This window comes from Zingiber officinale, chromosome 6B, assembly GCF_018446385.1.
Source record: "Zingiber officinale cultivar Zhangliang chromosome 6B, Zo_v1.1, whole genome shotgun sequence".
In the NCBI taxonomy this organism is placed as follows: Eukaryota; Viridiplantae; Streptophyta; class Magnoliopsida; order Zingiberales; family Zingiberaceae; genus Zingiber; species Zingiber officinale.
Window position 1 is genome coordinate 136,171,144 of NC_055996.1, and position 20,238 is coordinate 136,191,381.

The 20,238-nt window shown below is 38.4% G+C and overlaps 3 protein-coding genes across 7 annotated transcripts; 2 read left to right on the forward strand and 1 right to left on the reverse strand.

The window, feature by feature from the left end:
• The first annotated feature begins 678 nt into the window (after positions 1-678).
• Positions 679-6,890, forward strand: LOC121989754 (4-hydroxy-3-methylbut-2-en-1-yl diphosphate synthase (ferredoxin), chloroplastic-like). 2 transcript variants are annotated; one of them, XM_042543976.1, is made up of 20 exons: positions 679-1,000; positions 1,085-1,346; positions 1,679-1,836; positions 2,419-2,525; positions 2,627-2,727; positions 2,811-2,887; positions 3,040-3,159; positions 3,248-3,478; positions 4,127-4,243; positions 4,397-4,471; positions 4,547-4,624; positions 4,895-4,954; positions 5,040-5,102; positions 5,239-5,383; positions 5,468-5,609; positions 5,722-5,799; positions 5,888-6,047; positions 6,156-6,254; positions 6,344-6,448; positions 6,632-6,890. In XM_042543976.1, exons 2-20 carry the CDS (start codon positions 1,133-1,135, stop codon positions 6,731-6,733), a joined length of 2,232 nt encoding a protein of 743 aa, XP_042399910.1. In that variant the 5' UTR covers positions 679-1,000; positions 1,085-1,132; the 3' UTR covers positions 6,734-6,890. The 2 variants fall into 2 exon arrangements, with proteins under 2 accessions (XP_042399910.1, XP_042399909.1); XM_042543975.1 differs by having other exon boundaries at positions 680-978.
• Positions 6,891-7,064: 174 nt separating this feature from the next.
• On the reverse strand, positions 7,065-10,947 carry LOC121989755 (CASP-like protein 5A1). The gene is made up of 3 exons (XM_042543977.1): positions 10,430-10,947; positions 7,827-7,959; positions 7,065-7,644 (listed from the first exon to the last, which is right to left on the reverse strand). Exons 1-3 carry the CDS (start codon positions 10,639-10,641, stop codon positions 7,453-7,455), a joined length of 537 nt encoding a protein of 178 aa, XP_042399911.1. The 5' UTR covers positions 10,642-10,947; the 3' UTR covers positions 7,065-7,452.
• Positions 10,948-14,335: 3,388 nt separating this feature from the next.
• On the forward strand, positions 14,336-20,178 carry LOC121989757 (pentatricopeptide repeat-containing protein At2g37230-like). Of its 4 annotated transcripts, none has more exons than XM_042543984.1 (3): positions 14,336-16,826; positions 16,928-16,982; positions 19,907-20,178. In XM_042543984.1, the coding sequence occupies exon 1, from the start codon at positions 14,397-14,399 to the stop codon at positions 16,656-16,658; it is 2,262 nt and encodes a 753-aa protein (XP_042399918.1). In that variant the 5' UTR covers positions 14,336-14,396; the 3' UTR covers positions 16,659-16,826; positions 16,928-16,982; positions 19,907-20,178. The 4 variants fall into 4 exon arrangements, with proteins under 4 accessions (XP_042399918.1, XP_042399919.1, XP_042399920.1 ...); XM_042543985.1 differs by having other exon boundaries at positions 16,931-16,982; XM_042543986.1 differs by having other exon boundaries at positions 14,336-16,718.
• The last annotated feature ends 60 nt before the right edge of the window (positions 20,179-20,238 follow it).

Here is a 20,238-nt window from a genome sequence, read left to right on the forward strand (position 1 = left end):
TTAATATAACAAAATAAAGGTAAAATTGGGAAATCATTTTTTTTAAAAAAAATTCTTTAGCTTTCAAATCCGGGTGTAACAAATTCTTTCATTCTATAAGGAAGGTTAGAGCTTAACTTTCTTTACCTTTCCTTTCCCTGACTCACTTTTTCTCAAACAGGGATTCAAATTTCCTCTTATTTACCCTCCCCTTCTCGCCCCTCACTTCCTCCCAAATAATCTGTTAGGGTAACATGTCGTCTTCACGGGACGGTCTAGTAACTACCATATGAGGTATTATCATCATAAGGTTTGGGCTTCGAATCTTGGAAAAATTGAAATAAATATCTTCCTTATATACTAGTCACTATTCCAAAGATTAATAGTCATTTATCTCCTCTATCTTAATTCTAAGATAAATTATTAAAAATACTAAGGAAATATTATGGATGAATATATTCATCTTTTACCACTTATTAGGATAACGTGTCATATCATACGTCGGATCCAATTTCTTTATTTAATTGCCGGATAAAGTAGGCTTCTTATGTCAGATCCAAAGAGATTAGACTTTGGGTGCGGTCGAACATGGCGTGCTCAATTAGCTAAGCGCGAGCCTTGAGATGCAGGTCCTAACCAGTTTGCGAAGGTGCTAAGGTGCTAAGGCTACGTTGAAGCTTCAAACGTGATGAAAAGCGATTGGACTGGCGATTTGACCTCTATCCGAAGGCGACGGGAAGTATCCCAATTCATTCCCTTCGTCACAAAATTCATACGGCGTTTAATTTGTGTACAAAAATGTGAGAAGCGTGGAATTTGGGGTGAGAGGGACTTCGATTGGTTGATTGAAGGGCCAAAAACTCCACCGCCAGCGCATCGGAACCTGAGGCAGCATAAGACGCGGAGGAAGGCGACGGGAAGGGAAGGAGGAAGCTCTCGAACTCGGACTGCCTTACTAAGCGCGATCCTACGACCCCCTCGGCCTTTCCGTCGGAGTCGGTGAGAAGCGCCTTCCGATCGTGTTTGTTTTGCTCTTGCTTTCTCTTAGACTCGTTGAATTCGAACACACAGCTCATTTGGTACTCCGGGATCTTTCTTTTCGCAGGTTTGGTAAGTCGGGGAAACGGTATAGAGAATCGTGGCAACTGGAACAATGCCTTCATTGATGACTGGCATGACTGGCCTGCGGACCAGTGACTGCACCTTCGGCTTCGTGAAGAATGTAGACTTTGCTAGGATTGCTTGTGCTCCTGGGCGACAAAGAATGAAGCCTCAGAGAAGAATTGCGTCTGTGATCAGAAATTCTTCCAAATCTGGCTCTGAGATTGTGGAGCTGGAGCCTGCTTCAGAAGGAAGTCCTCTCCTAGGTACAAATATGAGTCCTGTGCCATTTAGATGTTTGGGATGTCAGATATTAATTTACAATGGTCCATTCGAAGTCCTGATCTTGCATGCTCTGAAAATGTGCCATACCTTGCAATTTAATACACGGGACATCATCTTTCATTTATATTAATTTAGCTTAGCATTTGGTCCTTTTCTTGTTTTCTATATGCAAAATGAGTTAGAAACAGGTAATTAAATTGTTTAATTATCAATTGAGATCGTTAGACAAGTCAGATAATGCTTGCTGGAATTATGAAAAGACCTATGCCGGACAATAGCAATCCTTCTAACACTATGATTTCTGTTTCCCTAGTTCCCAGGCAGAAGTATTGTGAATCTTTATACAAGACCGTGAGGAGAAAGACTCGTACTGTGATGGTAGGGAATGTGGCCCTTGGCAGTGAGCATCCCATACGAGTTCAGACTATGACCACTTCAGATACCAAGGATGTTGACAAGACTGTCGAGGAGGTCTGCTTACATAACCTTTTGATTTTTCAGATTTGATCTTGTATTTGTACCATTCTAAACTTATCATCAGATTGTTAAAACTCAAGATTGATTGATGGCCTTTTCTCTTTTTGCTTCCTTCATTCTCGCTCCAATGGTATCACTAATAAAAGTGATGATTATTGATTCATGCATTTTCTTGTTTCTTAACCTCAATAAACCTTAAACAGGATATTTGGACTAAAGAATTAGCAATCTTAAGGCAATTTCATGCCTTCTAACTTTTGAATTGCTTTAAAAGGAGAGTGATGAAAGATACTAGTTTCTTACTTTAATGTAGAAAAGGGTAAGCAAATGATAATGTGAAACTACATCTTATTACCTTCCTATTGAATGTGGATTTGGTCATAACCATGATTTATGCCATTATTGCTTTTTCGGGCTTTACCAAATGACCCCATTTTGATGATCAGAAATTCATTGTTATTCTCTCATTATTTTATTGTGTTTTTTTTTTTTTGTTCCCAAGTGAAAACTGTCATGTTGATCCTTTTAATTCTTTTCTACTGTATGGTAGAAATTAATTGTGTTGGGACTTGGCAGGTGATGAGAATTGCAGATAGAGGCGCAGATTTGGTTAGGATAACTGTCCAAGGGAGGAAAGAAGCTGATTCATGTTTTGAAATTAAGAACAAACTTGTTCAGAAAAAGTAGGCCTTGCAATTTTTTCACTTTGCCATTTGCCATGGCAATTTTACTCTTTTGAAAACTCTCTCATACTGGTATAATTATTCTCTTTGCCAATGAACAGTTATGATATCCCCCTTGTGGCGGACATTCATTTTGCACCTGCAGTTGCACTAAAAGTAGCTGAATGTTTTGACAAGATTCGAGTCAACCCTGGAAATTTTGGTCAGACATTCTACAATTTTTAACTTTGAATCATACAGTTACTAGTGAAGTCTAACCAATAGAGCTGGAACATTTTCTTGCAGCTGATAGGCGTGCGCAGTTTGAGCAATTAGAGTATACCAATGAAGAATATCAAAAAGAGCTTGAACATATTGAAAAGGTGCAAAAAAATTAATTTGTCGGTGTTCTTCCTGCTTTTTGAAAAACTAAAAACATCTATTAGTGCAGTGGATTGGTGTTATTTTACGTTTCCCATGTCCCATATGCAATTCTTCCCTATTCCTTTCATCTTATGTTCATCTTCCTGCTCAGGTCTTCACTCCATTGGTTGAGAAATGCAAGAAGTATGGAAGGGCAATTCGAATTGGGACAAATCATGGTAGTCTTTCTGATCGTATTATGAGCTACTATGGAGATTCTCCTAGTGGAATGGTTTGTACTGTTTGTAGGGTACCCCTTCGATTTTTTTTTTTTTCCCATACACGAATTGATGCTGAAGAGCTTGCTGTTCCTGCAATAGGTTGAATCTGCCTTTGAGTTTGCAAGGATATGCCGGAAGCTAGATTTCCATAACTTTGTCTTCTCAATGAAAGCAAGCAACCCAGTCATCATGGTTCAAGCCTATCGTTTGCTTGTAGCTGAGATGTATGCTCTAGGTTGGGATTATCCTCTGCACTTAGGAGTTACTGAAGCAGGAGAGGGAGAAGATGGACGGATGAAATCTGCTATTGGTATTGGCACCCTTCTTCAGGTTCATACTTTGCCAACTTTTTCCAAATTCCTGATGTTATCTCAAGCAGAATCACTTTATTTGAGGATTTGAAGCTCCATTGTCATGAGCCTAATGCAGGACAATGTGAACTAGATTTCTACTACTTTTTTCCAATTCAAGTATTATATTCACTATATATAATATTTTTAGCAAAACACACCTAGCAAATTTTTTGCAATAGCTTTAAGAATCATCACATGACTGCCTACTTTTTTCACGGAAAGCATTCATTATTTTGTTTGTTTATTTGCTTGAACCATAATGTCTTTTTATATAGAAACATATTTAATTTCATGATAAAATCATATTTTTTATATATTGTCAGATTTCATTTTAACTATGATGCAAACTTAAAAGATCTATAAAATATAATAAGCAATATCTATACGCCTTTCAGTTGCCTAAATATCCCTATTTGCAGCTAATTGAATCATAGATGCAATCTATATAGAGTTGTACTTGATCAAACAAAATGATAGCCCTATGGAAGCTCAATAGCCTCTGTTGATAAACTAGATCTACTTTTTATATTCATAAGACTAGAGAATTATGCTTGCAATTTTCAAATACATTTGTTGTTGATTGTTGAACTTAATATGTTCTAACTAGTGTGGTGTTGTTCAACAGGATGGTTTGGGCGACACAATCCGGGTGTCCCTGACTGAACCACCAGAGAAAGAGATTGATCCTTGTAAGCGGTTGGCTAACCTTGGAATGCAAGCTTCAAATCTCCAAAAAGGAACTGTATGGCTCTTTCCATCTTGCCATTTTCTGCCACTCCTTGATTAACTGCTAACTGCTGCAGCAAGGATTATATATTAGATGTCTAACTTCTAGCACTTATGAACTATTTTTTGCCTTTATAACCTAATTTGTATCTCCTAAAAAACTATTTAGGCACCATTTGAGGAGAAACATAGACGATATTGGGACTTCCAGCGTAGAACTGGTCAACTTCCAGTGCAGAAAGAGGTTAGATCCTTTTTTTTTTTTCCTTCCATTGCATCATCTATAGAATGTTTCTAACTTTTGCCACGTCTTGTATAGGGTGAAGAAGTAGATTACCGAGGTGTTCTTCATCGTGATGGTTCTGTCCTCATGCCAGTGTCTTTGGACATGCTGAAGGTAGGTAGTGAATGTTTCTTTTATATTCTCTATCCTAGTGTGTCTTACATTTGATTTTGCTTGGAATGTGAAACACTGCAATAATTGCAAAAGTCTTTTTGTAAACATTTTGTCAAGCTGTTTTAAGGTTTAGAGGTATCAATCAGTTCCATTATTGTGCAGATTTATTGCTTAGTAACTTCATTCATCATCATCTCTAAATATAATTTACATCTTGCTACCTTGTTTCTTTCATTTGCTTTACCTACTTTTCTCTTTATTTGTTGTCAGACACCAGAACTTCTTTACAAGTCTCTTGCAGCTAAGCTTGTGGTCGGAATGCCTTTCAAGGTTCTTTTTCGTCAAATTGTTACACTTGAAGTTAGACTAGTCCAGATTCATGTTTGTACTTTGCTGAACCTTTTCAAATTTTCAGGACTTGGCAACGGTGGACTCTATTCTTTTAAGAGAACTCCCTCCTCTGGAAGATGTTGAATCTGTAAGCTATCGCCTAATTCTTCTTTTCAACTTAAGAACTAGATGGCTACAAGTTGGATATTTTTTTTTTCAAAAAACTGTTAAATGGTTGTGCTTCTTAAATCTAAGACTTGACTTGTATTGTTATATTTGATCAGAGGTTAGCTCTCAAAAGGTTGATTGATATAAGCATGGGCATTATAGTTCCATTATCCGAACAGCTGGCTAAACCACTTCTTAATGCAATTGTGCTTCTTAACCTCAATGAACTTTCAACCGGGGCTCACAAGCTTTTGCCAAAAGGTGACACCTGGGTTTATCAACCAACTCACATTTGCTACTTTCTTTGAAGGCTGTACTGATTCTAAAACTGTGCTTTGTTTTTAGGCACTCGATTAGCTGTAACCGTTCGTGGGGACGAACCTTACGGGGAACTAGACGTCCTCAAGAATGTTGATGATATCACAATGTTGCTACATGATCTTCCGTTAGTTGAAGAAAAGTTCAGCAGAGTTCACGCCGCAAGGAGGTAAATGATCATAGTGACTGTCCTTGTGATGCATACAAACACAATCTACGAAATTCTCGTCTAAGCTAAATGTATCATTTGACACTTTTGCTCTTTCTTTATTCTTTTTCAGGTTGTTTGAGTATCTAGAAGAAAATTCTCTCAACTTTCCAGTTATTCACCATATCCAATTCCTTAAAGGGATCCACAGGTACGATTGCGATCTTGCTGATAAAGAAGTGAATGTTGAGAGTGGAAAAATGTAAATTTCTTTCTCATTCTGGTCCTTCAATTGGCAGAGATGACCTGGTGATCACAGCAGGGAGCAATGCTGGTTCTCTTTTAGTCGATGGCCTGGGAGATGGTATCCTACTTGAGGCGCCTGAACAGGACTTTGAGTTCCTGCGGGACACATCCTTCAACTTACTTCAAGGTTGCAGAATGCGCAACACAAAGACCGTAAGATGGATATAGATCTCCTGTTACTTCGAACTGAATCTTTGAAAACTAGTTCGATAGCTTCCTCCTCCACGCCTTCACTCATCTGTGTGTGCAACTATATTGCAGGAGTACGTCTCCTGCCCATCCTGTGGACGAACACTCTTTGATCTTCAAGACATAAGCGCCGAGATTAGATCAAAGACTTCCCATCTCCCTGGTGTTTCGGTAAATTATGCCCCCTCAGCAGGCATTGCTTGAGCAGTCAAGCTACTTTTTTTATATCAAAACTGATACTCTCCTCGACACTTTCACAGATTGCGATCATGGGTTGCATTGTGAACGGACCTGGAGAGATGGCTGATGCAGATTTTGGTTATGTTGGAGGTACCCCAGGAAAGATTGACCTTTATGTCGGGAAGGTAACTTCTGTCTTCTAAGGCATACTGTATTACTAAACCAGGCGAAACAAACTAATTAAGCGACGATGAGTTTTTTTAGCAAAATGCCAGTCTCAAATTACTACATTAATTCTCATAATTATCACTAGCAAATTTGAGAAATCATCTGTTGCTGAATTCAAGATCCTGACTTTGTTGCATCAGACTGTGCTGAAGAGAGGTATCCAAATGGAGCATGCAACTGATGCTCTAATTCAGCTCATCAAGGACCACGGCCGCTGGGTCGACCCCCCAACCGAAGAGTAAATTTCTCACCCAGCAATAGCGAGATAGAAAAGATTTTTTATATTTTTTCCTTTTCTTATTTCTCAGAACCTCAAACATTAGTCGATAGAATTTCCTTATTGTACAATAAACTCGAATGCGTATGTATCATTACCCATGGAAGCATTAGCTTCATCCATTGTTTGTGCATATATTTTTTTGTTCTTTTTCTTTCATGGATAATTTTTTATTCTTTATTGTTCATGAATTCTTTTATTTATTTATATTACACTTTTCAAAACAGAAATAGCTATTCTAATTTTATTGCATTCTCTAAAAATAACTAATAACACTGAATCTAACACCATAAATCTTAGGTGGTTTCATAACACAACTTGCCTTTTTATAGCTAACATTGATTGATACACTACACTATTGCTGTTGCACAACTTAAAACTTAGAACACGTTCTATCGATGAACCACACGATGATGGCAATATCGAAAAGAATCATCACCGACAAAGAGAGTACAGACAGGCAACACAACCTTAACCAATTTCAAAAAGCACACTCGAGGTACATTGTTGAGATGCAATATTGTGAACACCCCTGGAGCAACCGTCTGAAGAGTACACCAAACTCATATATTCAATCAGTCCTGTCGGAGTCGAGTCATACTATACAAATGATAGCAATTGGCAATTTGATCATAGACGATAAACAAAAAAAAGAGATACTTCAGTCATTCTCATTCTCATTCTTCATCTAGATGCCAATGACCAAAAGTTCAAGAGGAATGATGGAGAGACTGCAAACCAACTGATGAAGGCCATTGCTGTGGCGGTCTCAAAGCTCGTGCAGTGGTTCTGTGAGCATATGTTTAGATCATTACCAATCAGGACCGTAATGCCGGCAGATGCACAAGCTGCAGCGAATGTCAGTGTGGATGTGATCTACAGAGAGATCAAAATATTAGCCAAACAAAAAGGTAAGAAAAATCAAGCAACTCCGCTGAAGATGGAGTAAATGATTCCCGGCTTAACCTCTAAAGACAAATCTGCTTCTAGGGAAGTATCGTGGCATAGTAAAGAAATAAACTGTGAATGGAAATTCAGCTGTTGACAAATTTCCTTACCCCATCTCCGATAGTAAAGAAACAGAGAGCTTTAGGGTTCTGCAAGGAGCGTTTTACGAGAATAGCATATATGTCCAGCATGGCCAAGGAGATACTCCATAGGCTCTGTAGGATGGCCACTGAGACAAGATAGCTGTGCAATGTATGAAAAGATATTACTGCCTCTTGTACAGGCATCGTCACATATATTTCAGACAAAGCGTGCAATATGTCGCTATGTTGTACATAAAAAAATATATATTAGCAACTTTTTATACTAAATGGCTTCTTTGAGCAGCCAACTAACCAAGCATTAGATTGTCGAAAGTCCTGGTTTTCACTGGTAAAAGTAACACGAAAATAATGGAAGATTTAGTATCAGGAAATGTTTCATTCCTGGTTGCACTGAATTAACAAGCAAAATACTAATGCCCACTTCTTTTAGTTTTTTCATTAAGGGCTTATCGAATTTGATTGAAGAGGATGGTAACCAAATCCAAGTTAAGTAACAAATGCAATACCATAGTTTAAGGGCAAGATGACTTTATTAATCAGATAAACTCATCAACAAAAATAAACATTGCTGGCTTATCAACATAATACTTACTAAATCTAAAACTGTAATTTGATAATGCTCACTAAGAACAACTAGGAGATAATTCACATACAACTGGGGGACAGAACAAATCTACAATCTAATGAACTCTAGGAATAAGACATGACTTTATTATGCTTGATCATATGACCTTGAATTATACAGCCAGCTGCTGGATGTGCTACACTTACAACCCACAGATATTTCTTTTGAGAAACTGATGAAGAATTAATTGCATTGAATCATGATGTATTTGTTTTCGGTAAAACTTGCTTTACACATGATTTCTGGTTTTGTAAAATTCACAAGTCTAAGATTGTTTCAGAAGAGCAAAATTCTAAACATCAGCCATGGATCAAAATGACAGCTACAAAGGCAGACAAAATTGTTATCCTAACTGTCGTTGCTCACAGAATCATCTCATACCCACAACTTGAACATAAAAATCATTCAGAGCAATTAATAAAATGTAATACAAGCGGATCTCTGTTGTTTCCAAGTTTTTTATCTTCTGAAATGCCACATTGCCATTGTAACAGGCCAATTCAACATAATTTACTCAAATTCCTGCCTCAACTCCCCGAATTTTTTTTGGCCATATATGGTAATCAAACTATATCTAAGAAATACTCAGCTTGACCTAGTACATACAGTGATTACTAAGTTTAAGCTAAATAAATCTGATGGATACAGCAAGAAGACTTAAATCGGTAGATATGAATACTTTAAGAACTTCTCAGTTTGATAGATTTAATTCTTTCTCTTTTCTCCAAGAAAAGGAGCTCCCATCATAAACAAAAATGAAGTCTAAGCTCCATATTTAAACAAAATATATTCTTTGTGCAAATCTTCAAAAAATAATCATGATTATGTTCAGGTCAATACTTGATATGAATGCATATGAAGCATGAAAATAAATATTAACACAACATAAGCACAGCAACATGGTTAACCTTACCAAGCAACCCATAAAATGGAAATCAACCTCTCTGAAGCAACAAAGACATAGAGGTAAGAGGCTGATAAGTAATCACAATGGATGCTAAGAGGTAAGAGGCTGATAAATTACAAAGACATAAAGAAGAACACAGAAGTATCTTTCACAAGATGCACGGGCATAGTAGCCATTTCATGTCCAACTCCTATAGTTCTTCTCTATCTTACGACTAGAAAGCCTAAGCACTTGGCAATTAAATCTTAAACATTCTCTTTCAGCACCATAAAAACTCTCCTCTGCCTTTTTGATAAAAGGATAGAATATTAAATTATGATATTCATTAAGATATTACAATCTAGACCAATTCACTTTGATGAACCTCATATGAACATTTTAAATTTGGATATGAGTGATAATAGACTCTCTTCTCTTCTTGTTATGATATTAATATTAGAAGATCTCATGCACCTGAAACATAAAATATTGGTGGACAAGGAACTGAAATGTAGTGGAACTACATATTTCGTAGGAGATTACTAATCTTGTATTCTAATTAAAAGAATTAATTAACTCTTAACATATTAACTATCTAACTACTATGAATAGCTATGCATCACATTGAATGAGATATCTAGGTTTTTTGTGTAATAGGCATGATCAAAAAACTTGATCCAATAAATATCTGATCCAATGCTGAACCAATCAGAACCAAAAATATATATTGCATTTGGATCATGGGCTTGATACGACATCTAGTTAAAATTACCAATTACTCTGATCGGATGAATGTTCGATTATATAAATATATAATCTACTCAAACTTTAGTTATATACATAGTTTAATTTGACCGGATCTTAGGTTTCGATTATACAATGTTCGATTAATCTGTCCTGCCACTGAACCTCAATTTTAATAGCATGCTCATATGCAAAATAGTATTTAGTTTAGCAAGCAGTCTACAAAAGGTCAGGAAACGAAACACTGACTAATATAGAAAATGATATTCTTTGAAAAAAAATGGTAAGTGTGCAGCATAAGGAAAGATGGGAAATAGTTAGGTTTCCAAAAATAAACAGCAGGCCGATGGTTACCAGAAGGCGGTTACAGAAGGGAAATCGTTGGTGGAGACCATGACGCCGAGCGCCGCGGCCGCAAACGCGAACTGGAGGAGACGAAGCGCGAGGCCTCCGGCCGTCCCCGGCATCCCCTGCACCTCCTTCATTCTCACCCTGGGCGGGTTCTCGGCCGCATCCGTAAGGGGCGGCGCCTCCACAGGGTGCACCGTCGGCCGGCTCACGAACATCTCGCTCGCCGCCAACCCCCAGATCAGAAGAACCCAAGAAATATACAAGGCGCCAGCTCGGCGGAATCCCACCAGCTCATCTCTCGCCGCCGCTGCCGCCTCCGAATTTCGCGACTGGAACCTCCAACGATCGAGATCTGTTCCCGAACTCAGCGAAGGGATCCGACACCGGCGGTGAGGAAGCAATCGCGAGAGAGAAAACCCTAACCAGAGCTCCACAGTTCGAAGGGAATCGATCGATTCGTGCTCGATGGAGGAAGGAGATAGCCGCAGTCGATCGACCGGAGACCATAAAAAATGAAAAAGCAAGACACGAGAAATTTTATAATTCAATAATGTAATTTCATTGGAAACCGCTTAAGTCGCCACTTGAGTAACGACTCGCATGGGATGGGTCGCAGTGACCGGGAAGATTGGTAACTCAAGTCGTGACTTAAAGGTGCATTCGTCGTGAGAGGCACGGCGTGATAGTCCGGCTCGCCAAATTTTTAACCTCACGCTATTGGAAGTCAACCGGGGTCCCGCCTTTCTATCGTTTTCTCTTGAATCATCGTACGGGTAATTAATGGGTTCCGAACTTCGAGGCAACGCTGAAAACTTGTCACGGGTAATCGTCGGCGTGCCAAAAAAGTCATGCCACGACGCAAAATGTCGGGAAAAAAAATTAATAAAAGAGAGAAAAGAGACCTTTTATTATTAAAAACAAAACAAAGATTAATCAAGCGGTTAACGTTGAGCCACGAAAGTTTTTCATACGCGATCAGATACATCGAAAGTACTTATAATAATGCAGCCTAAAAATCTAGTATCTTTTAATTACAAATTTTATTTTTTAAAAAATCTCTATAATATATATCGTAACTCGGAATCATAGAAACTATGGATATTTAGAAAATAATTAAATGCCTGCTGCACGGTAATCTCGGGACAAATCTGTCATATTTTTTATTCTACCATCTTAATATTGATACGATCACAAATCAAAAATCTTCTATAAATATCGTGGGTGAAAGATATATTTCTTAACTTTTTAACTTAATTAAATATAATATTAAATTAATTTTTTATGAAAAATTTTATTACATTAATTTATTACGGGAGTTCTCGAATGTCGTTTTTACATTACATTATTATATGAATCTTGCTCTTATAATGTTGGTGCAATATTCTTAGTCAGAGTTAATCAAGTTGATTAAGCTTGGTTTGACTCAAGCTTCAATTTTGATGTGTGTTATTCAATATTTGACAATATATAAAGATTACAGGTATAACCATCTAATTGGAGAGATTGTTGGTACAATTTTTCTTTAGTCAAGGTTTGATCAATCTGATGTGAAAAAGATTCAAGTAGGTCAAGTTTGACTGGATACTTAACTAAAAAAGTCCTAGTGAGTGTAGTCAGGCAGATTAAAAATCCTAGTGAGTGAAGCTAGGTAAAAGTCTCGATAAGTGAAGCCGGACAGTGGGAAATCCTAGTGAGTGAAGTTAGGTGAAAGTCCTGATGAGTGAAGCCATGCAAGTGAAAATCCTGGTGAGTGAAACAAAGCAGGTGAAAGTCCCTGTGAGTGAAACCGGGCAGTGGGAAAATCCTGGTCAGTGAAGCCAGGTGAAAATCCTAGTGAGTGAAGCTAGGAGAAAGTCCCGATAAGTGAAGTCGGACAGTGGGAAAATCCTGGTGAGTGAAGCCAAATGAAAATCCTAGTGAGTGAAGCTAGGTGAAAGTCCTAGTAAGTGAAGCTAGGCAGATGGAAAGATCTGGTGAGTGAAGTCAGGCACGTGGCAATCCAAGTGGGTTAAGGTTGACCGGACACCTGATGTTGGGAAGTCTAAGTAGGTCAAAGGGGTGTCTGGATACTTAGTACAAGGAAATCTAGATGGGTCAAGGATGACCAGACATCTGGTGGAAGGAAGTTCAAGCGGGTCATAGAGTACCAGACACTTGGCACGAGACGACAAGTCCAACTGGGTCATGGTTGACCGATCACTTGGCACGAGGAGAAAAATCCAAGTTAGTTAAAAGATTGACTAGACATTTGGTGAAGAAGTCCCAGCAGGTCAAGGTTTACCGGATGTTAGGCATAAGGAGTTCCAACATGTCACGGTTGACCGGATGTTGGATTTGGGAACTTTTGAACTTAAGTTAAGCAAGTCAAAGGGAGGTCAATCGATCAACCGATCGATTGAACCGTAGTCCAATCAATCAGTCGATCGATTGGAGGTGTGTTGCGAGTGAAGGTTGGCCCAATCGATCGGTCGATCGATTGGGAGCCTGAATCGCGAGCACAAGAGCATCCTCAATCGATCAGCCAATCGATTGGGCACCACCAATCGATTGGGGTTGGAAATCTCGCGTGACGTGAGAAAGACTGAATTGATCGGGCTATCGATTAAGGCCTTTTCCAGCGGAGCATAGAAGCGCTCTGAATCGATCAGCCGAACGATTTAAGCCTCTCCAATAGATCAGCCGATCGATTGGGATATGACCATTACGCAGGTTGCAAGTTTTGGACAGTTGGGATCACTAAGATCTGACGTGGCAATCGATTGAGAGCAGCTCAATCGATTGGGAGTCCTAGAAGCTCCAAGTATAAAGTCGTTGCACGCTTTCTTCTTCGAAAACATTATCCCGATCTTCACATGACTTCCTCGATTACTCTCCATCAGTTATTGGAAGCTCTTGAAGACAAGTGTTGTTGCACTTCCAAAGTTCAAGAGACATCTACAAGCAACAAGAGAGCAAGAAGAAGGTTTTTCATTTATATTCTTTGTATTTTTCTTCTTGCATTGAATTGTATGCTTGTGTGAGTGTTGTAAAAGGTTTCTCTACTTTCGATAGTACCGAGAAATAGTTTCTTTCTCAGTGGAGAGTGCTCGTGTGTATGGATCATTGGATTAGTCATCTCATCTTGAGGTGGATACCAAATAAATTCTTCGTGTTAGTATTGTAAATATGTTTCGTGTTTTATTTCACTATATATTATCATCACGAAATAAGACAATGGATACGACGAACTATTCATCCTCTCCTCTAACTATAAATCGATCCTAACATACAATACATTTATACGATGGTGAGTAAGTGTTCTAACACATGGCTATTAACAACGTAGTTAATAAATAAATTTTATAAAAAAAAATTCAGAAAAATAAAAATAAGACCTTCCCAGCTGAATTTTATAAAAAGAAAATCCAAAAATGAGAAATTCCCAACGGTATCAGCTTTTAATAAAAAAAAAATCAAAAAATGATAAATTCCTAACATCTTTGAAGATCAGATTTTATAAAATATATATATATAAATAATAAATTCCAATTGGCTAAACGGACATTTAAATAAATTTTGAAAAATTATATATTTCTATAAATTATTTCATACATTATTCGTAGTAAATTACTCCTAAAATATCTTCTCTACTATCTCCATCATCCCAAATTTATTTTTAATTTATTTTAAAAATGAATATGAGTCTATATTAACGTTAAAATCAATCCGAATATGTATTAATAGAAGGAATGTGCTAATACAATGAATATTAATGTTTAAATATTTTTTAAAAAATAATGTTGGATTAATTTTGATTAAGTTAAATTAATTTTGATTAAATTATATCTGTTTAATTAATATTTAAAATAATGAAAATAAAATAATTTTGATTTTTCTGTTATTATTATTATTATTATTTTGTTAATGAGTGTGAGAGCAACGAGACCTTTTAGTCGTGTCTTCTTGCAGGGCGAGACCAACTAGAAGGGCAATGGCCTTCCTCTACTCCTCCCTCAACTCCGCCGCCACCGCCCACCGCGCCACTAAAACCCTAACCCTCGCCGCCCTCTCGCCCACCTCCATCCTCTTTCACCATGCTTTCTCCTCCGACGCCCCTCCATCCTCCTCCACCGCCGCAGATCCCGCCCCTTCCGACGCCGCGTCTCCTCCTTCCAAGGAACCGCGTTCGCGCCGCCGGGATAACGCCGGGGGGAAGGATGAGAAGCTCCATGAGACCATCTGTTACATGATGTCCAAGCGGCCATGGACTACTCGCCTCCAGAACTCCATCCGCAATCTCGCTCCCACCTTCGACCAGCCCCTCGTCCTCGCCGTCCTCCGCGGTTCCGGGCACCCGGACCGCGCGCTTCGCTTCTTCCGGTGGGTCGAGAAGACCGGATTCCGCCATGACCCGGAGACCTACCGCGAGATCATCTCCTTTCTCACCAAGAACTCCATGCTCAACCACGCCCGCTGCATACTCCTAGACGACATGCCCCAGCGCCTCGTATCGCCCACCGAGGACATGTTTGCCGCCCTCATCGATGGCTACGGTCGCGCCAGCATCCCCCAGGAGGCAGTCAAGATCTTCCGCCGCCTCCCCGAGCTCGGAATCACGCGTACGGTTATCTCCTATGACGCTTTCTTTAAAGCCATCCTTCGCACTGGCCGCGTGGCAATGGCCAAAAGATTCTTCAATGGCATGCTCGCGGAGGGCGTCCCCCCGGCACTCTCCACCTACAATATCCTCCTCTGGGGCTTTTGCGTCTCCATCAAGATGGAGACGGCCCAGCGCTTCTTTGATGACATGAAGCAGCGTGGCATTGCTCCGACTCTCGTCACGTACAACACGATCCTCAACGGTTGGGTGCGGGCGAAGAAGATGGATGTTGCAGAGAAGGTGTTCGATGAAATCACTGCTGCTGGTTTCACACCGAATTCAATCTCCTACAACATTATGATCAAAGGTTATGTCTCATCTGGTAGGGCGGAGGACGGTCTGCGGTTATTCTCTAGTATGGGCGAGAAAGGCCTGAGCCTCAGCGAGAAGACATTTGCAGCTCTCTTGCCAGGGCTCTGTGATGATGTTGGGAGAGGTGCGGAAGCTCGGGAAGCACTGAATAAGATGGTTGAGCTACAAATGACACCAAAGGATCCGTCGATATTCTTGAGGCTTGTGTCTTCCCTTTGCCAATCAGGTGACTTGGAGGGAGCAGTAGATGTGCACCAGAAAATGAGCCGATTCAAACATCTCTCTGTGGATCCACAACAGTATAGTGTTTTGATTGAGAGTTTGTGCAAGGGAGAAAAGTATGAGAGTGCGATAGCATTGCTTGATGAGCTGCTCCAGAATGGCGCATTGTTGAATCCCCAGGATCCCGCTTTAGAGCCCCCTACATACAATCCTATGATCGAGTACTTGTGTGATCATGGACAGACAAAGAAGGCAGAGGCTTTCTTCAGGCAACTGATGAAAAAAGGTGTTGATGACAAGGTTGCCTTCAACAACTTGATCCGTGGACATGCAAAGGAGGCTATGCTAGAATCGGCATCTGATATTCTTACCATCATGACACGTCGTGGAGTTCCAACTGATGCTGATTCATATGTCTTGCTCGTTGAGAGCTTCTTGAAGAAGAATGAGCCAGCAGATGCCAGGACAGCATTGGATAGCATGATGGAGCAGGGGCACTTGCCCAGTCCAACCTTGTTCCGCTCGGTGATGTCGGCTCTGTTTGAAGATGGCCGAGTTCAAACTGCCAGTAGGGTGATGAAGAGTATGATAGAGAAGGGAGTGAAGGAGAATATGGACTTGGCCCATAAGATTCTCGAAGCTCTTTTCATGAGGGGTCATATTGAAGAAGCCCTTGGTCGAATCAATCTCATGACCATGAATGACTGCATTCCTGATGTCGATCGCTTGTTGGCTGTTCTTTGTGATAGTGAAAAGGCAACTGAAGTCCAAAAGCTGGCAGAATTCACATTGGAGAGAGGCTATGATGTAAATTTCTCGAGCTATGACCGAGTATTGGACGTGCTTTATGCTGCTGATAAGACACTGCCCGCCTACAATATACTGTGTAAAATCAAGGCTAAAGGAGGGGTAGTTGATAAGAAGGGTTGTGATGAGTTAATCAAAAGCCTAATTGCACAAGGGAACACAAAACAAGCCGATATTCTGTCAAGGATCCTGGCAGGGAAGGCACCTATCGCAACTAAAAGCAGCAAAAGAGTTGCCATGGATGCCTGCTGAAGTACTTTTCATTCATCTGAAAGCATGTTCTCTTTCAAAAATCTTCTTCACTTTGGCACTGTGAGTTGGCTCTTGCAGGCAACCAATCTGGTTATTTACTTATTTCAAATAATGGTCCAAGTGTAGGCAGATCTTCCATGCATGCTTTCTTTGATACTTGGATATTTGGTGACCCCCTTTTACTTTACCTCCTGTTCTGTTTAATTTTTTTACTATTCAAGCTAGGTTCCAACTTTGCTAACTCTGTGTTGTTTTTCTGTTTTCATCAGTAGAATCTTGTTTATCTGCCTGATGTTTGGATTTAAGCTTTGGAGATTCATTAGGGTGAGATTCTTTACTTAGGATGAATGCACTAAGCTTTGCATTGATCATGTAAATTATCAGTACAAGCTGTAAGTTACCCTTTTATATTTCATCACTTGAAGATTGTATTGTCTTCATGCCTCTCTATCATTGTTAGTTGGATAAAGCCAGTAGATGACTTACTTGCACCTGGCCAATTTCGATGGATTAGCTGAGCTAGATAAAGAATGATTCACTTGATCAGTCATGTTAATGAATATGATTTAGTTGAGTCAGTTAGTTGGAGAAAGATGTAGATGAAGCTTTCAAATTTGGATTTAGACATCAACTAAAATAATGTATAGGATTACAGTCATTATGCATAGGAGAACACAACCATTTAACCCAACTAGTTGTCAGTTGACGATACATCCTTGTTAATCATAAGCCTTTATGTGTTGAACTTAACCTCTAAGCTTGGTGGTCCACTTAAGTTTATGGCAACTTAGTCATTATAGGAGCAGTACTTGAGCTGATTCTTAAGAATTATTTTCTATAACTACATAGACTCGCATAAGATTTGATTGTCCTTTTCCTAGGAGCATTGCTTGTGAAATAGTTTACATTTTATGTCGTGCATCTCACAATATTATCTCTATCAAGATTCCAATAAAACATATTCAAACACTGTGGCTAGTAATTAAAATATTTTAGACTATATATATAAAGCATAAGATATGAGTGTTATATATGTAATAGCAAGGGCAAAAATAAAAAAGGGTTTTTAACAAATCATCAAAGGAGGTCTTATGTTAATTTATTATCAAATGGGCACCCCACCCTCTTTTAAAATGATACAACTGTTCTCCATTATAAAATAGTGACTTATTTTTATTATTATCTCTCTCCTAACTTTTCCCACCTAAATAGATAGGTTGTAGCATCTACGAATTTGTAGTTGCTACAACTGAACTGTCACACAATTGTAGTAGTGACGGAACATAGTTACTACAACTATAACAATTATATCAGTTATGGAATCATAGTTGTTATAACTGTAACTATAAGTGATTAGTTAATGTATTGATAAAGAATTTTCACAATTGAAAATCTCATATCGGATTAGTTTTTAGACCCGGACTTGGAGTAGTTTATCATAAACAAACTCAAAGATGTATAAGAGGATTGGTTTCTCGATTCATAACCGTATTAGATTCAAAAAATGTCTTTTTTAAGAGTTACAAAATAACTTAATCCTTTTTATTAAAGTTTTTTTCTCATATTGTAGTAACTACAATTGTATAGTTGTTACAACTACAATAGTTATAGCAGCTATGAACCAGTTATTACAATTGAAATCCATGCACAAGCGGAATTAGGGATTGATTTTTTTAATTGAAATCCATGCACAAGCGGAATTAGGAGTTGATTTTTTAATTGGGAGAAAAAGTGACAATTCCAAGGATAAATTGTTGCTTAGAAACCTTAAACCTTAAAACTAACTAGTTGATGAAAATTCTTTTCTAACTTGATAAGATAATTTAGAAATGGACTCTATTTAAGATATATCTTCTACATCGAACATCTCTGTAGCACTACTCAAAAAGAAAAATATTAAAAGAGAAACTCATATGTTCCAAATGATTCATCATTTTCACTAATTGTTGCAATATGTTCCAAACTCATATGTCCCATAACTGTTACAATACAATTTACTATTTAGTTGAAGCAGTTATAGTTCTGCGTGTGTATAAAGCGCATTGGAGGACATCTGTATCAATTTGGTTTAGAGGTTTGGGAATGAGAGAATGGATTCATTCCTAAACCTTATGTTTGGTTGATGGGAATGGAATCAAGATTTTGGAATGAAATCCAAAAACTTGAATATGGATGAAACCAACCTCCTTCCTTGGGTTTTGATGGAATGATAATGAGAATTAAATTTTGGATTAAAATACTCTTAGTATATTTGTTCAATTTTTTTTTCATTTCACTCTCTCCTTATTCTCTTTTATCATACTTTCTCTCTTCTCATTCTCTCTCATCACATATTCTTTACTATTTTCTCTCTATATTCTCTCTCATCATTTTTTTCTCTCTTTATTCTTTCCTCATTTTTTCATCATACTTTCTCTTTCCTCATTTTATCATCACATTTTCTCTCCTCATTCTCTCTAATTACACACTTTCTATCATTTTCTCTCTGTATTTTCTCATCACACTCTCTTATCATTTTCTCCTCATTTTTTCATCATATTTTCTCTCTCATCATACTTCCTCTCTCCTCAATCTCTCTTATTATACTCTCTCTACATTTTCTCTCATCATACTTTCTCTCTCTTCATTCTCTTCCATCACACTCTCTCTCCTCATTTTCTCTGGTCACACTTTCTCTCTCTTTATTTTTTCCCATCACATTTTCTCTCTCATCATACTTTTTCTTCTCAATATCTCATTTTCCCTCATCACACTTTCTCTCTCATCGTACTTTCTCTTTTCAATCTTTTCGATCACGTTTTCTCTCCTCATTTTTTCTCATCACACTCTCTCTCATCATATATTTCTCTCACATTCAACTTTCTCTTCAATCTAATTTTTTTTCTTATTTTTTTCTAAGGGTAAAAAAGTAAATTTAGATTCATTCCGATTGAAAATATTTAATTAACCAAATATTATTTTTAAGAATGATACCCAAGTTCATACTCATTCTCATTTCACAATACTATGATACTCATTCTTATTTTGATTCCTAGGAGAGAATCAAACACCACCTAATTTCACTGTTTAGCTGAATAATTTCAATCTTATAATTGTTACAATGCAGTTTTCTATTTAGTCGAAGCAGTTACAATTTTGTGTGTGTATAAAGCGCATTGAAGGACATCTGTATCATTTTACAGGGATGGGGCGCTCATTTTTGCCCTAATAGTAACTTAATCAATACACATTTCATGCTTTCTCCGCAGACCCCTGCATGCGCTGGAAGACAAAGGAGAGAGGGAGGACGCTGAGAGCTCGATCTTCCAAAGACGATGGGATTCAAGGAGAAGCCAAGAACGCGAACGTGGCACTGGACAGCCAGGCGGACCACAATCCCCAACAGGTTGACGGAGTGCTGGTCATATACGGTGAACAGGCCGACAAATAGGAAGTGACCATTTCTCCCAAACACAAGGAAAAATATGATATATAGTGAACAGGCCGATAAATAGAAATGACGATTTCTCCCTGAACCCAATGAAGAATATGATATTCGATAGAAGAGCATACAAAAAGATTACCGATATCCTGACCTATA